We start from the raw sequence: 18,300 nt of genomic DNA, 5'->3' as shown, positions 1-18,300 counted from the left end.
TCATGACTGATTTAGATTTATGTACTAATTTTAGGAAATCATTTATAATGTCCTGTGGGCCAAGGAAATATCCCCTAAGTTCTATTACTGCGGGAGAGCAAAAATTAACTTGCACCGGCACTTTTCCCTATCTGGGGATGGTCTTTGCTGCATACGGCACCTGGTCTGAACATATGGTATATTGTAAGAAAAAGTTCTCAAAGGCCTTTAATTCAATCCTCAGTCTCCCTCACTCAAAAGATCAGGGGCAATTCCAGCAATTTTAAAGATTTTTAAGTCACAGTGCATACCAATAGCCACTTATGGCACAGAGGTTTGGGGCATTGCTAAAAGCTCTAGCGTCCAATTAGAGGAAAATAGATTCTGCAGAAAGGTTTTGGGCACACCAATCTCCACCCCTCAATACATATGTCATAGTGAACTAAAATTAGGATACATTGAAGATTTTAAACGGGCACGCTTTGCACTGTTCTGAAAAACTCTGCAGCATCTCTTACAAGGGAGATAATAGATGATTGTATCAGCTGCGAGAAAGGGATGGATATTCCATGGCTTGCTGGGGTTATTAAGAGTTTGGAAAGTGTCAACTTTGATGGATTGTTTTTTAACCTAAACACAGCTGAGACCGTTGATAAAAAATTTCTTAGGTCAGCACTGTATGCACTTTATAGGGCGGAAAGATTAGAGAGGGAATCAAAGAAACAAACCGTTGCTAAATTCATACCCATTGAGCAAATTGAACACTGTTTTCCTAGCTACATCACTTTAGTGATGTCACATTGGGAGAGAGGACTTCTCTTTCGCTTAAGAGCTGGGACCATAAGACATTTGCTCTGCTTTCCACTTGGGTATACGGTAAAACGTGATTCCCTGACGTGCCCATGCGATGGACATAGTGGAGAAACTCTATGTCACTTTTTATTTTTCTGCAAACATTACGTGCAATATGCACAATGGCTGCTAATCTCATTTTTCAAAACATTGTCACCCATTAAATTAACTGATGCTCTCAACTGCATATTACAATTGGAAAATGATGAATTGATCCTGCGTGTTGGTACTTTCCTGCGAATAGCCGCAGGGGCCCACATATCTATGCTTGATCCGTGAAGTACACTTGTATTTTGTTTTTAACATGTATTTTGATTATGTTCTTGTAATTATTTTATTATATTACTATTATGTTTACTGCCTGCTACATTATGAATTTGGAATGTTATCTAATTAATTATTGTGATTTTACTGTTAGCACATGCCTCACTTTTATGGATACGTTGTTATCCGAAAAAAAGTCTTTTTAGGTCTCGCCTAGCATTGCTGCGCACATGCGCAGTTCACTCGGCGAGATTTATTGCTAATGAGGAGTTTGACAAAAGGGCTTTAAGCCCCGCGCCCCTCATTTCCATTGGCTGGCATCACCGTTTATGCTAAACGTTGGCCAGCCATTGGAAATGAGCTATCTATGTTGCCTCCCTTTGGCTTTTTGTGCCAGCCCACTTGGACTGGCTCGCCTGCTTTCCTTCTGTCGTAAGCGATTTCTTATCTGTATGGGGCCATGTGTTTAAACACATGGCCCCATAAAGACAAGAGATCGCACATGGTAAGGATTCGCATTCGTTCTGTCTGCACCTTTGCTTTCTTTGTTGGGAACCATGGCGAGCGCTTGTAATATCCTGCCGCCGGAGGAGTGGAGGACCTGCGCCCGGCCTCGGTGTGTGCCCGCAGTGTGCAATTAAAGCAAGCGCGAGCCTCTGACAGGAGCCTGAGTGCACTTAATGGATTTCATTGTCCGAGGCAGGCGCCTCCACGCGACGGTAATTAGCCGGGTTCGATCCTCTCTCTGTCGCTCATGCCTGCCCCAGCCCTCCCTCGCTTCTCCTACCGCCCGCTTTACACGCGTTTGTGTGTATATTTAAAACTCTGCTGTGCGGCAGGCCACGCTTACAGATGAGCCTCTGTGCGCAGTATTACTTGTGCAGCAGGCGGTGCTGTAAATCAACGCTCTTTCCAACCATCCCACTCTATGCCCCCTGACACTGAAACCGTTAATCTGGCGTTGCTCAATCTAGCCGTTTACCGGGACGGAACAAGTATAGCGGAGCAGCAGCCCGGCACGATCTATGAGGCGGCGGGACTCAGCAGTAAATTTCGGTTTCAATAGTTCAGGGTCATAAAACAGGAAGTATACCCATTCGTAACTCCCGCCATCGCTCTAGCAGCTGGCTGTGCGTTGCAAGCTTTGTTCAAGATTTCACTGACGAGTATAGAAATTGGGAGCTACAATAGCAAATCATCTGTTTAATGGAATCCCCGGAATGCATATGTCTCTGAAAAAAATACAACAACTGCCATATGGCTACGCTGTACACACTTTCAATTTACCACATATGCCACTCACACAACGGTGACGAGTTGAAACCTCCTGCCCTTCCCTGCCAACACAACATTTAGGGCTTTACATCTTGCGCTGATCCCATTACTCGAAATATACCTGAATTACTTGTTGCTGCCTCTTGCAGGCGGGAATATGGGTGTGCCCGCCTGCTTCCTAGACAGGCAACAGGATCCAGCAGTGCAGGCGTCGGAACAGGGCGGGACTCAAAGGTACACATCTCTTATTTACTGACCGCTAAACCTGTGGCGGGCATGTGGTGACAGGGCTGGCAGAGGAGGGTACCCCTACCGTATCACAGGAGAAGGTAAAGGGAATGAATCAGGTGTGCAATGTCCATATGGCTCAAAGGGCTTTAGACCACCCCCCCGTTGTGTGTTAGCCCGGGCTGAGACCGCTTCCCCGGCACACACAGAGCCGCACCCGAGTACTGCACAGGTCTTTAAAAGACCATTCGCTTGTTAATGAGGCTTTGTTGTTTGTTCACCCCTTCCTAGAGCCCCTGCATCTCCACTCTGCCTATTGCCCAGAAGAATTAGCCCTCTACGATTTTTTTTCTTAGCCCCCCTCCCCCGAAATAGTTGCGCCTCTGGAATGAATGAACTGACAAGCGCACGCACAGAGAGGGGAGAATGTAGAGTTGTGGTGGGTCGATCTATTCGATGTATTTGATTATGTGCAGCCTGCGTACTTCTAAATGTAATTCAAATTTGTACAGATATTGTGTATGTCGCGTTATTATGTTACCCGTAGTTGCGATCTGTTTTTGATAGGGCATGTAAAGTGTCACTATATTGTGTGAGCATATCACTTTATTTACACGCCTAAACATCATCGTGTCTGGGTGTGCCGCTTTATAACCGGTAAATGTCAAGTCACTGAGTATGTCGAATTACTTTATGCCTGAGCGTCACGTGATTGACAGTTCGAGTGTGTCAAGTATTGTAAGCCCAAGTGCTATATACATATTTAAATGTGGGGTTACATCAATACTTGATTTTATTTATGTGTTATACTTCGATATTATAATGTCTGCTTCACTATTATTTACTAAAGTCAGCCAGTAATATAAAGAGCAAATAATTAAGCGGTGAAAGCTGAGGGCAGTAACAGCACAGTGCCCTAGTGAAATATTCCAGGAAGCCATACATCCTGCTGGTAAGAGTGTAGGAGTCAAAAAAACAAAATGAATAACTTAAGTAAAACGGTCTCCGCTATCCTGAATGAATTAGCCTCTTTAAGGAAGATCACTTTTAATTCCTATTGCTGGAGCAGAGTTTTCAGTTTGAAAATTCTGGGGCTTTTGAAGCTCTGGCATGTCTATTCGTTGTACTAAAGTATTAATAATTAATAATTAATTATTTGTCTTGTGCAAGTGTGTTTATATTAATCAATCCGTTTGTTTTAACAAGAAAGAGTTACACGTGAATGTGCTTAAATGTGCTGACTGATAATAACGCGTGTGTTAAATGCGTTTTCATGTTTAAACGTTGCTATGTGCTGTTTATTTTTGAGCACAAAACGCTTTTGAATTAATGCTTTTCCATGTTGCAAATGCTAGCTAAATGCATACACATAAGGGTATTAGTGGGGTTAACACTGTTTAATCACTATGCTGTAGTAACGTTGTTTTTGTCTCTTTTTATTAAGATGGTCTATTAAGGCCTATGTTGGCTAAAGAAAGAAGGCTGAATAGTGAGCCTGGCTGTGATTATAATTTGAAAACTGAGACGAGGGAGACCCCTGCTGGAAGTGGTCCTGAAGCTAACTGACCATGGTCCTTGTCGAAAAACTTTCCATGAGGACAGCAGCAGTTTTTGGGAGTTCTCCAAGAGAAGTGAAAGTGTCCTTGGCAGCCTTGGAAAACAAAGGAGCCTTAGAGGGAAACTCTGAACTGTGGCTCGATGGCCGAGGAGAAGCAGGATAATAGTGATACATGTTTTATTTTCTTGGTTCCTGTTCCGTAGTTTTCGCTATGTGTATTTTTCCTGAGCGGAGATTCACAAATGTAGCAATGTTACATCCTTTCCTTCTCGCTCTGCTCAGCAAGTCCGGCGGACATTATGATTTTTCCTATGTTCCAATGTATCTTTCTATTGTTTAGAATATTATAAGATGTTAGCCTAGAGAGGGTCTTTTGCCACTTGCCATTTTGCCTTTGCCGCGTATTGAACCTGCGTTGCTGAGGATTGATGCTGAAGGGACTTCGTCGTCTTGAGAGACATTTACTGAGAGACTTGTCCTGACCCGTTCTGACATTTAGCTAGAATAGGTAACTATGAGAAATGATTTGCTCTGATTGATTTTCTTTGACTAATTTTAGATAAAGCAATATAATTTTAAACATGGTGTTGGATATTCTTTTTGTCAATTATTGGGTTTGCGTTATTGATTATTGTTGTATATATTGTATAGACTATGCTTAGGGACAGTCACAAAAACCAGGTCTTATCGACCTCGATATAGATGCAGGGTGTTTAGGAGTGTTTTCTTTCCACAGGTTTATTGCTGGTAGAGTATTTGAGCGTATGTTAGTGAAATGGGCCCTAGCGTATGATGTATGCATGTGCGTGTAACTGTGAGATTACTCTATCCGTGGTAGTGGGAATATTGTACACACCCTGATCTCTATCAATTTCCTGGTAGCAGAGATAGGATGGTTTTTGATGATTGTCTTGATTAGATAAGATTGTTTTATTGATTATTGATTATTGGTTCATGTTGGTATATGTACTAATACTATATGTTGGAGTCGTAATGTTGAGTTATATGTAGTGCTTCTGGAACTTGGAAGCTGTAGCAGTTCCGTAGTAGGGCAGAGGGAAGTATATGCTGCTCTCGGGAAAGACGGAATTGGGGAATAACGTGTGACAATTGAAGTTGCGCGTCACATTGTCTGGGTTCGGAATCAGTGACATCGTCGTATGTTACTATTAGATATTTCTGGTATATAAGGAGTGTGTATGATAGTGAAGGTTATCTGTGAAACTCTGGTCTTAAGTCCCAGGGATCCGTAGGATTTCCGTTAAAGCTTATCGCGGGAGGAGTAATAGGTATTCTCTGAGCTTATTTGAAGAACTGGGCAAAGAAAGCTTGCTTAGTTAATGTGTGTTATAATTCTGTAGTGGAGCAGATTGTCTGTTCTCGGGAAGAAGGATTCTGTGCGTATGTACTATATTTCCTTTGTATGAATGTGCGTGAATGTTTGTACATTTAGTTGATTGTAAGACTCTTTGGACAAGTCCTAGAGGAAACAGTTAATGAATGTATGTTAGTAGGACAGAGTAGAAGAAGTGCTACTGTGTCAATGAAAGGTTTCTTATGAAATAGACTCTCTTTTACTATTCTGTGGTTAGCGAAGCAGACAATGGAGATGTTTTTATGTTGTAACTAATAGATTTTGTAGAAATTTTGACACGAAGTCTACTGAAAAGATTTTGTAAAGGAGGGGTAGACGAGTGACAGAAGACAGAGACAAACTGCAGCGACTGTTGACGTCAGAAAGACCGCGCTCTGATTGGATGGTAGATCAGAATAGTGCTCGCGCTAGGATTGGAGCGTTAGTGTGAGCCGCGCAAGGATTGGAAGAGCTATTTAGTGACATAGACGTTCCAGGATTGGTGCGTTAGTGTGAGTCGCGCTGCAATTGGTTGAAAACTCGTATTGTATATTTATAATACGGAAAGAGTAGAGAGTTCTTTGTAAACGATAAAATGTATTATCAAGAAGAGAAGAAGAAAAAAACATTTTTTGGTAGAGTTAAGAAGTGGTTTAGCAAGGATAAAGATGTTAAAACAAGAGAGGGCGAGTTGTTACCTCCACCGAAAACACCTGCATCCTTCATGGCTGCGAGACATGGGTTTCATACTTGTATATGGTTGGAGAATTGGGTTAGGTATACTAAAGAAGATGGTGTTCTAGCATTTCCAGAACATGGTTCATTTAATCTGGCCGTGTTGAGAAATTTACGGGAAAAGATGCTATGTCTTGACCCGAAACCGAGACCTACACAGTTCGAGGCTTTAGTGGAATGGGAAGAAGAAGTACATGAGAGAGAGAAACAAAGATCAGGAGGGTACTATAGGTACATGTTTGGGAGGAGACATGATCGTGAAACTCATCATGATCGAATGAAAAGGTGGCGAGATGTTAGTATGTCAGAGGGATTATATCCGATGAGAACAGTTGAAGGAGGAGCAGAAAGGGTTCCTGAGTCAGAAATAAGAAAATATGGAGTTAATGAGTATGAGGATGAGGTCTTGAATGACATGATTTACAAAAGACCACCTCCATATAGACCAGAACCGGACAAAAGTACACCAGTTGTTTCTCCGATAAGGGATACAGTTTGTGTTAGTGAGACAGAAAATGAGACACCTGAGGTAAGGAGTGATCATTACCTTGATGAAAATGCCAGACAATTAGCCAGAACTACAACAGAGTTGACTGAGAAGATTAGGGAGTTAACGAAAAATCTAGAAGCTGTTACGGTGCCTGTAACAATAGGTCCAGTTATGCCTGTGTTTGACAAACAGAGAGCAGGTGAGAATGGACTGGTGATTCCATATGTTGGGAATAATCTGACAAATTCAGTTGGTCCTTCAGGAGATTCAGGCAAAAGAGCAGAAAGAAATGACCTGAGACAATCAAGACATGACACATGTAGTGAAATATTGGATGCTAGTGAAGCTAGTTGTTCAGGGATGATGCCGATTTTAGAACCGCAAAAGAGAGTGGTTCCAGTGAGAAAAACTGCTGAAATAACAGTTGATGATTTGAATGATTGGATGAAGGTTCTACAGAAAAAGGATAAAGATTCACAAGTAATTGATGTAGCTAAGTTACGTGTAGAACTAGAAGAGCTTGTTACAGGAACAGTTCCAACAGAGATTCTGAAGAGTCATCATGATGGTGAACTAATGTTTATGTGCAAGAGTGTTACCTGGAGAGCAAGGAATACACATGACAGGCTAAGAGCAATAGCAAATGAACAGGGAGTTGACATTGATAAAGTGAAAGCTTTACAGAGAACTTACAGGATGGATTTTACAGAGAAGGATATCGAAAATTTGAATGCTACTGGTAGAACAGGACAGATTAAAGAAATGGTAGCATTACTGCGAAGATGGGGTGATGTTGAAAAGTGGAAGGATAGGTGGTATAAGAAAAGAGATGAGACTGAAGATAGAACAACTTATTCAGCATTTCCAGTGAGAGAAAAGGAGAAACCAGTGGATAATTATCCTATGAGAGAAATACCTGGAGGAGGATATGTACATGTTCCATGGACCAGACAGGATATTTTATCATTTACGAATGATTTCCCTCGATTGAGAGAAAAGCCCGTCGAGTGGTATAGGCAGGTAGATAGGTTTGTGAAATTGTCAAAAGTGCTGTGGGTTGACCTGAATAGTCTGTTTGATATAATTGTTCCAGCAGACTTGTGGACTGAGTGTAAAATAGTTGTGAGTTGGCCTACTGAGGAATATCCAAGAGATCCAAGAACAGGGGCACCAGATCCAGAGGTAATGAGAAAGTATGATCAGGTGATGGTATACCTGAAGAGTAAAGTACCTGCAAAAGAGACAGACTGGGTAAAGATAGATCGAACACAACAGGAAGCGAAAGAATCAGTTCATGCTTTTTACGAGAGGCTGATACTGGCATTTAAACAATTCAGTGGAGATGAACACCTGGGTGACAAAGATTTGAGTCACTTTGTATACAGATTTGTATATGGCCTTAGACCTGAAATTGGTGAGAGAATTCGTGAGCACACAGTGGATTGGCAGAGTAAAAAAGTAGATGAGATCCTGAGACATGCAAAATACTTCAGTGATGAAATTGAAGCAAAACAAAGAAAGCTGAAAGAGAAAGCAATGTGGGCACAAGTGAAAGTTGCAGAGAGACAGGAAGCACAGTTAGTGGAACAAGCGAATAATCCAGGAAATAATGCAGGAAATAGACCAAGATATGCAGGAAAAGGAAAAGGAAGTCTTGAGGAAGCGAAGAAAAAGTTCCCTTGTCACAACTGTGGCCAATTGGGGCATTGGAGATCGGAGTGTCCTAATCCACCATTAGTGAGTAATGAGAGTAAACCTTTAAATCAACAGGTGCAGAACCAGAATGAAGGAAATAATCAACAACAGCAACAACAGAAAGTTGTGAGACAGCAGAGTCAAGAGCCAAAACCGCCCTTGCCGCAGAATAGAGGGTTACAAAAGTATAATCAGGATTCAGGATTCTACAATGATGAGCAGGTAAACAAACCAAGACGTTCTAACAAAGTACAACAGTACTTGTTAAAGAGTGAAGGGAGTGAGTCTGAGGGTGATTATTGACGGTGCCGAGGAGAGGAAGAAGAGTGCATACTTGGTGCAACTCTAGAAATAGACCAGGCAGGACCATTTGTGGATGGGAAAATAAATGAGGAGAGTGTTACTTTTTTGGTAGACACAGGTGCGACAAGATCAACTGTCAGGTCAACAGATGTTAGAAATCTTCCTCTCTCGGATGAAGCAATCCAAGTAGTTGGTGTAGCCAATACACAAATCAAAACACGTCTTACTGAACCTGTAAGAGTACAGATAGGGAAATTTTCAGACATGCATAGATTCATTGTCTGTGACACGAGTCCATTGAACCTACTGGGTAGGGACTTGTTGTGTAAGATGAACTGCACAATTTTTTGTACACCGGATGGAATAGCCTTTGAGACACCAGATGAAGATGCTTTGTACCGAGTGACTCTAGAAAATAGAGAAAGTGAGTTAATTGGTGCATTTGCTGTGTTTAATCCGGAGGATTTGCCTCAAGAGCTGAGAGACACAGTGAAAAGGACAGTTTGGGATTTTACTGGAGAGGATGTGGGATTGATGAATAATGTAGATCCAGTGAAAATTGCAGTAAAAGAGGGAATTACATATCCTAACATTCCTCAATACAAAATGACACCAGAAATAATTGAAGGGATAACTCCTATAATTGAGAAAATGATTCAGCAAGGAGTCCTGAGAGAACTACTGAGTAGTCCGTGTAATTCACCGATAATGGGACTAAAAAAGCCCAATGGAAAATTTAGGATCGTACAGGATTTGAGAAAAGTTAATCAAATTGTGGTGGCATGTTGTCCTATTGTGCCAAATCCATCAGTGATCCTGTATCAAATTCCACATGATGCTGAGTGGTATACAGTGATTGATTTGTGTCATGCGTTCTTTTCAATTCCATTGCATCATGATAGCCAGCCGATTTTTGCATTTAGGTTTGGCCAGCGTATCTTAGCATGGTGTCGAATCCCACAGGGGTATACGGAGAGTCCTTCGATATTCAATCAGTTATTGAAGAAATTGTTGGAGAGTTTGATCATGCCTGAGAGTTCAGTGCTAGTGCAGTACATTGATGACCTACTGGTGGCATCAAAGACACGTGAAGCTTGTGAAGTAGATACCATAGCTTTACTAAATCATCTGGCAGATGGAGGGTTAAAGGTATCTCCAGCCAAATTGCAATTTTGCAAAAAAGAGGTGCATTATCTTGGACACAATATTGAAAAGGGTCTGAGAAAAGTGACTGTTGACAGGATCAGAATAATCAGAGAAATGAAAGCTCCAAAGACCCAGAGAGAAGTGAGAATGTTCCTGGGTATGGTGGGTTATTGTCGTCAGTGGATAATTAATTTTTCTCTGATAGCAAAGTCACTGATTAAACTGACAAAAAGTGAAATGACGGATCCATTGGATCTAGATGCAGAACAAATGGCAGCATTTGAAGAGCTCAAAAGTAAAATGTGTGAGGCTCCAGCTTTGGGTATGCCTGACTATGAGAAAGAATTTGAGCTGTACTGCAGTGAAAGAAATGGATGTGCACTTTCAGTGTTAATTCAGAAACATGGATTACTGAGAAGGCCTATTGCGTATTTCTCAGCGACACTTGACCCTGTAGCTGTGGGTTTACCAGGTTGTCTGAAATCTGTGGCTGCAACATGCAGGAGTCTGGAACAGAGTGAAGGAATCATAATGGGATATCCTGTAAGGGTATTTGTACCTCACAATGTGGCAATTCTTTTGACAAGAAGCAGAACTCAGTATATGTCACATAGTCGATTGACTAAGTACGAAAAAGTGATTCTGGGAGCATCAAATGTGACTCTTGAGAGATGTGTGAATGTGAATCCAGCGACGCTTTTGCCAGACATTGAAAATGTGGGTGTGAAAATGGAAGATGATCATGATTGTTTGGATGTGCTTGAGTACTGTACAAAACCGAGACCAGACATAAGGGATTTACCCTTGAATGAGAGTGATCATGTGTTGTTTGTGGATGGATCATGTTTGAGAAATGATGATGGTGTGCTATGTGCAGCATATGCGGTATGCAAAGTTTCAGAGGTTATGGAAGCATCACCATTGAAAGGGGTGAAATCTGCGCAAGTTGCTGAATTGATAGCATTGACAAAAGCTTGCGAAATTGGGAAAGATTTGAGGACGACTGTGTTGACTGATAGTCAGTATGGATTTGGAGTGGTGCATGACTTTGGCCAACTTTGGCTACAAAGAGGTTTCTTGACATCGAGTGGAACTCCAATAAAGAATGCTGAAATGATTGGTAAATTGCTTGAGGCGATACAGCTGCCTAAGGAGTTAGCAGTTGTAAAATGTGCTGCCCATGGTCCAGGGGAGGATTTTATAACGGTTGGAAACAGATATGCCAACGATGTTGCGCAATACTGTGCCAAAACGAATTAGTCCATCAACAGGGACAGAGAAGGGGAAATGTCTTTTCTATCTGTGATGTTTACTAATGTCCTAGAGACCTGGGATGAAGTGAAACAGTTGCAAGATGAGGCAGGAGAGGAAGAGAAAAAAGATTGGATTAAGGCAGGATGTGCTCCAAGAGAAACAGACCATGTTTGGGTCTACAGAGATGGCAGACCAGTGATGCCCAACTCCATCTTGTCGTCAATGGCAAGGATGTATCATGGCCAGGGACATTTGGGGAGGGACGCGATGGTTAGGTCGTTCAAGCAGACCTGGTACAATGCAAAGTTCAGGACAATTGCAGAAAGTATCTGTCAGAGGTGTTTAGTTTGTCAGCAATTTAACACTGGGAAAAAGACAGTGGTGAGTCTGGGGACAATAGGCAGAGAAGGAGGTCCTTTTACAAGAATGCAGATCGATTTCATTGAAATGCCCCAAGTAAACAGACTGAGGTATGTTCTAGTGGTAGTCTGTTTGTTTTCAAGGTGGGTGGAAGCTTACCCGACTAGAAGAAATGATGGATTAACAGTGGCAAAGTTACTGTTAAGGGAGTTGATTCCTAGGTACGGGTTTCCAGTAACAGTTGAGTCTGATAGAGGTGGACACTTTCAAAATGAGCTCATGGGTTTGATTTGTGAAGCATTGAAAATACAGCAGAAGCTACATTGTGCATACCGACCAGAGGCTTCTGGTGTGGTTGAGCAGATTAATGGCACAATCAAGAATAGGATTGGAAAAATGTGCTTAGCCACTGGCATGAAATGGCCAGATGTTTTGCCTCTAGTTCTGATGACAATGAGATCTACTCCAGATAGAACTACTGGTTTGAGTCCACACGAGATAATCATGGGACGTGCTATGCGCCATGCATTCGTGCCTGTCAATAAGTTGGTGACAATAACTGATGACATGATTTTGGATTACTGTAAAGGCCTGGCTGACGCAGTTCATTCTGTGTTTCACCAGGTTGGAGAAGAAGCTACCACACTTGAGAAGAAGCAAGCCCATGATCTGAGTCCAGGAGACTGGGTGAGGATAAAAGTTCACAGGAGAAGAAATTGCTTGATTCCAAGGTGGGGAAGGCCAAGACAAGTTATTCTGACTACGACGACTGCAGTAAAGTGTGCTGGAGTGAAGCACTGGGTACATGCAAGTCATACTCTGAGAGTTCCAAACCCGAAAGAAGGGACTGGTAAAGAGTATTTTGAAGAGTCAGATTCCAGCGATGATGAAGATAAAGAATCAGTGGGGAAAGAAGTAGGAAGAGCTTCGAATGAACCACTGCGAGTATCAGAGAGGAGATCAAATTCTGTAAGAGAGCCTGAAGTTTCAAACAGCAGCGAAGGGAAAAGAAAAGAAAAGAGAAATCACACAGAGATTACTCCTGAATCAGAAGAGGAGGAGATTGAAGAACCACTTGAGATTATACTTGAAGAAGTAGGGTCAGAAAAAGATAGAGAGGGACAGATTGCGGAAGACCCCCGAGGAGGTGTAGGGAACATTCTTGATGAGCTAGGTGAAGGGACAAGTAGACAGCGAGAAGATTGCGTGTCGGAGACCCGAGGAGGGACAGGAATAGGGAAGTCTCAAACAGTGGTGAAAAAGTCTGTGGAGAAGAAGAGAGCTGCTGGAAAACGGAAACAAGAGGCACTTGAAACAGATGATGAGGATGAACAAACAGAGGGTCGAGTTCTGAGAAAGAGAACTTGGATTGGAGAAAGAAGTAATAAAGAAATAAAGCCGAAAAAGGTGTTAAGAGGAGACCGTTGGCCTAACAACAGAGTTAAGAGGCTGAGATACAAAATAATAAGAGCAAATACATCGAAAGCTGAACAAGTGAATGAAGTTTCGAGTCAAAGTTCAAAAGCTGAAGGAGAAGAATCAAAGGAGTCAAACGAACCAGTGGAAATAAAAAGCGTAAGAAAACCCAACCAAAAGTACAGATCACCGGAATGGTCTTATGTGGCACTGTCTGAAGGAGGAAAAGAAGAAGCAGTGACTCGAGATAATCCGGAAGAGATCTTGAGAGAAGTGGTTGAGGAAGATACTGGTGAAATTCTGAAAGTACTCTTGACTGACATTGGAGAAGAGTCGAGTACTGAGGATTTTGATGTTGGAGATCTGATACAATTTGATGTTGAAGAAATTGAAGTAAAGAATGACAAGTATCCAAACTGAGTGAAAGAAGGATTCACTTGGATCAAGTGAACGAAGAGATCATTTGGATAAACTGAAAGCTGAAGAATTGCTGAAGAATTGAAGAAGTTCAAACAGTAGTGGAGTAGTAGAGGCTAAACTAAAATGGCTAACATAGAGGATAATAGAAATAGATGTGCCTTCTTTAAGAGGTGGTGTAGGATGTGCTGCTGTTGTACTGGATTATTAATGCTTCTATGGGGTGTTTTAGTTTTATTAGTTACTTTTAAAGTAGAGTTTGGAATGCATATAGAAAATGTGACAAATGTAGAGAAGAATTCACAAAAAGTAGTTCCAATTAGAATTAGTAATGCTTACACACACAAAGATAGGTCAATTAATAACTTTTCTAGTAATGTTTTTTCGAAACTGTTATATGAATATGTGAAGACAATGGAAGTAAGGGATTGTTACGTCTGTATGCAATTACCTGCATCCGTCTCAGAGGGTGTTACTTATCATCATTTACCAGCTACATATGGTATTTCCTGTAGTATTTTAAGTAGTGTTTTTTATTTGTTAGGGAAAGTAGATTATAAGATGTCTAACAGAGATAGTATTTTTGGGCACTTGCCAATGAACAAAGAGCTGAATCCAGCTAAAGAAGCTAACACTTTTGGTGAGATTTTTATTGAAGAAAAAGGATTAACATTAGATTACATTTTTAAGAATAATTTAACTTGCAGTTTGAAAGGAGAGGAGAAAGCTTTCCTGGATATGGTAGAAGAAAGGAGATTGAACATGCATGAAAAAGCAGGGAAATATAAAGTGAATGAGACAATTTGGGACATTGAGATGGGAAAAGAGTTGAAGAATGGGGCTAGTCCAACTTTAGCTCTAGATGCACCACAGAAGGGTAAACTTTGTATTACAAGAAGGAAATCCCAATATGATACATATTTTGTCGGGACTAGTGAGTGCCATGATACATACTTCATTGCAACAGGTTGGGGTTTCAGAGGTGGAGAAGATACGATTTTTCCAGGAGTATATTATGTTTGTGGGAATAAGGCTTATTACAAGTTGCCTGACCATTGGGATGGCACGTGTTATGTGGGCCTAGTTTTTCCAAAGATTTTTCATATAGATAAAGTAACAGATGTAGAAGATGTTAACTTACTAATGCGTTTTAAGAGAGAAACTTGGTCTGAAATAGTGGGTGATATTTTTGGGGTTTTGATTCCAGCAGTGGGAATTTCTTTGAATGCTTATGGAATTCGGAAACTGTCTACAGTGGTTGATCGCTTATCGACAAATACCGCTGGAGGGTTTCTTTTGGTGAATACGGAATTAAGTGCCGTACGTGCCATGTCTATGCAAAATCGACTTGCCCTTGATATTCTATTGGCCAAGGAGGGTGGAGTCTGTGGAATGCTGAAAGTTCAACATTGTTGCACTTACATTCCAGACGAAAGCAGAGACCTAAAGGTCTATATCAAAAATATTACTGATTTGCATGAAGAATTAGTACCACTTGAAGCTGAGAGTTTGTGGACTAAAATAGCTAATAAGATGATAGCTGTTAAGGATTTTATTGCAAAGATAGGTAGTACTATTATAGGTAGAATATTGTTTCCCTTGTCTTGTATAATTGTGGCTTTATTAATAATAAGATTGGTGTGTGTGTGTTGTAAAAACAGGGGAGGGAGGAAGAAATTGAATAAAGAAAAGAAAAATAAGAGGTTGAAGAGAGAACCTCAAGAAATTGAACTAGAAGAATTGAGGGAGAGTGTTTACTTAGAGACAAAAAGGGATGATGAAAGAGTGACTGGTGTTTAATGTTGTGTAAAGGGGAAAAGACATTTCTGATTTCTCCTAAAATGGGACTAAATTTTCACTAATTTTTTTTTTTGGGTTTATTTGGTGATAAAATCACCAAAGGGGGGATTGCTGGAGCAGAGTTTTCAGTTTGAAAATTCTGGGGCTTTTGAAGCTCTGGCATGTCTATTGGTTGTACTAAAGTAATAATAATTAATAATTAATTATTTGTCTTGTGCAAGTGTGTTTATATTAATCAATCCGTTTGTTTTAACAAGAAAGAGTTACACGTGAATGTGCTTAAATGTGCTGACTGATAATAACGCGTGTGTTAAATGCGTTTTCATGTTTAAACGTTGCTATGTGCTGTTTATTTTTTAGCACAAAACGCTTTTGAATTAATGCTTTTCCATGTTGCAAATGCTAGATAAATGCATACACATAAGGGTATTAGTGGGGTTAACACTGTTTAATCACTATGCTGTAGTAACGTTGTTTTTGTCTCTTTTTATTAAGATGGTCTATTAAGGCCTATGTTGGCTAAAGAAAGAAGGCTGAATAGTGAGCCTGGCTGTGATTATAATTTGAAAACTGAGACGAGGGAGACCCCTGCTGGAAGTGGTCCTGAAGCTAACTGACCATGGTCCTTGTCGAAAAACTTTCCATGAGGACAGCAGCAGTTTTTGGGAGTTCTCCAAGAGAAGTGAAAGTGTCCTTGGCAGCCTTGGAAAACAAAGGAGCCTTAGAGGGAAACTCTGAACTGTGGCTCGATGGCCGAGGAGAAGCAGGATAATAGTGATACATGTTTTATTTTCTTGGTTCCTGTTCCGTAGTTTTCGCTATGTGTATTTTTCCTGAGCGGAGATTCACAAATGTAGCAATGTTACATCCTTTCCTTCTCGCTCTGCTCAGCAAGTCCGGCGGACATTATGATTTTTCCTATGTTCCAATGTATCTTTCTATTGTTTAGAATATTATAAGATGTTAGCCTAGAGAGGGTCTTTTGCCACTTGCCATTTTGCCTTTGCCGCGTATTGAACCTGCGTTGCTGAGGATTGATGCTGAAGGGACTTCGTCGTCTTGAGAGACATTTACTGAGAGACTTGTCCTGACCCGTTCTGACATTTAGCTAGAATAGGTAACTATGAGAAATGATTTGCTCTGATTGATTTTCTTTGACTAATTTTAGATAAAGCAATATAATTTTAAACATGGTGTTGGATATTCTTTTTGTCAATTATTGGGTTTGCGTTATTGATTATTGTTGTATATATTGTATAGACTATGCTTAGGGACAGTCACAAAAACCAGGTCTTATCGACCTCGATATAGATGCAGGGTGTTTAGGAGTGTTTTCTTTCCACAGGTTTATTGCTGGTAGAGTATTTGAGCGTATGTTAGTGAAATGGGCCCTAGCGTATGATGTATGCATGTGCGTGTAACTGTGAGATTACTCTATCCGTGGTAGTGGGAATATTGTACACACCCTGATCTCTATCACTAGCACAATAATTGTACCTACTTCTGAGCTGAAGGAAGAAAAAACACAGTTAAACAAGCATTTGCAATGCAATAGGTCTCGCATTTACGCGTGTTTAAACTATTGACATTGTAAAGTCTAATGCGTTTTATTAATGTTTTAAAAACCAAAACATTAAAAAAGGCATTGTCAATTACAATGCCAATAGCTCAAACTCGCGTAAATGCGAGACCTATTGCATTGCAAATGATTGTTGGATTTGGATTTAAACATGCAAAAATAAAAAATATAAAATTGACTCGCCGACCAAACCCACTGAATTCTCTCTCTTTGGAGAAACTCGAAATATTGAGAGGCATGTACATTAACTGAAACAAGTATTTGGCAGAGGAAGGTACAGGGCAGACAGGATGTGTGTATTTCAGCTGCACACGTGTTTGTTGACTTATTTATAGATTTTTTCGGGAGAGCAGGCAGGGCTCCGCCGGGGGGCGCTGCCGCACGCCTCCTGCAGCCTGCTCACGGACTGCATGCACTGCAGCGAGGCCCGCCTCCCAGCTCCGGAGAGGCCGCTCCCTGCCCGAGGGGGAGTTGCCACGTCCCCTGACCTGAGGCAGGGAGCAGGAAGAGGGCCGTCCGATCGCCAGCCGCCGCCTGCGGGCACAGGACAGCGCCAGGCTGCGGGCAGCTGCACAACAGCCGGGAGAAGCCGAGGTGAGGGAGCGGGGCAACGCGTGCGGAAGGGCCGGTGCGGGGCACGCTGCTGCCGCTGACACTCGCTTCCCTGTTTTGGGGCAACAGAGCGGGGTCTGAGGGCGTGGAGGGCTGCACGCATTCTTGGTACGGGACAGCCAGCCTTCCTTTGTGGCATGACGGGGAGTGCGGGGCACTTCCTTTGGCGGAAGCGTGCACTAGTGCGATGGGCGGCTCCCGAGGAAACTTTATGCTACTTTCTGTTGAGCTGTTGGAGAAACTTGAGCAGGCTCCGCTGTTTACTGTGCCCGGGCCTCCCACCCCCAGAAACTCCTCCGTACACTCAGGGTGACAGCCAGTGTTCACCAGGGCACTCACTCCTCCAGCTGCGCACATCGCTCGCCGGGCTCCTCTTGTCACTCCCGAGCTGCAGCGTGTACGCAGCCCACCCCTCAAGGTGCACGCAGCCCACCCCTCAAGGTGCACGCAGCCCACCACTCAAGGTGCACACAGCCCACCACTCAAGGTGCACACAGCCCACCCCTCAAGGTGCACACTGTCCAACTAAAGCACCTCTGGATGCCCAGACTGCAGTGCACAGCTGCACGGGCCAGCGCTCAGCGGCACTCATAGCCCCATCGAAGATCCTCTGGAGACTCCCGTCCCGGGCTGCAGCGCGCACCCCTCCCGCTGCACACGTGATTCTTCCGTGCTCCCCTCTTCTACGGTGCACAGCTGCACTCATGGTCCCGTCGAAGCTCCTCGGGGCTCCACTGTGCACAGCCCTTCAGCGACCCTCCCTGAGGGCCCATCTGTCCCCCATCTCACCCACTGTCAACATTTAAAACATATCCCAGGGGAGGGCGGGTGGGGCAGGAAAAGTACTATTACATTTGGTTTTTAATTCAGATCACTTCATTGTAGATTCTCGCAATATAAATTAAACCTATTGTGTCCACTCATCATTACGTGTGTCCACCTCCCATTACTAAGAGAACAATGGGTTTAGCGCAGTAGTTTGA

At 42.2% G+C, this 18,300-nt stretch overlaps 1 protein-coding gene across 4 annotated transcripts in view; it reads left to right on the top strand.

Moving 5' to 3' along the window:
* Window positions 1-17,067: 17,067 nt before the first annotated feature.
* The window catches only part of LOC146801864 (uncharacterized), a 122,809-nt gene continuing 121,576 nt past the window's right edge, over window positions 17,068-18,300 (top strand). The window contains exon 1 of one of the 4 annotated variants that reach the window (XM_085621387.1): window positions 17,068-17,299. In XM_085621387.1, the coding sequence (XP_085477513.1) occupies window positions 17,116-17,299 (184 nt within the window). In that variant the 5' untranslated portion in view covers window positions 17,068-17,115. Of the gene's footprint in view, window positions 17,426-18,300 lie in introns of all 4 variants that reach the window. The other 3 variants (XR_014967659.1, XM_085621388.1, XR_014967660.1) reach the window with 3 other exon arrangements.

This window comes from Triturus cristatus, chromosome 8 (assembly GCF_964204655.1).
Source record: "Triturus cristatus chromosome 8, aTriCri1.1, whole genome shotgun sequence".
Lineage (NCBI taxonomy): Eukaryota > Metazoa > Chordata > Amphibia > Caudata > Salamandridae > Triturus > Triturus cristatus.
This window is presented reverse-complemented; position numbering and strand designations above follow the sequence as displayed.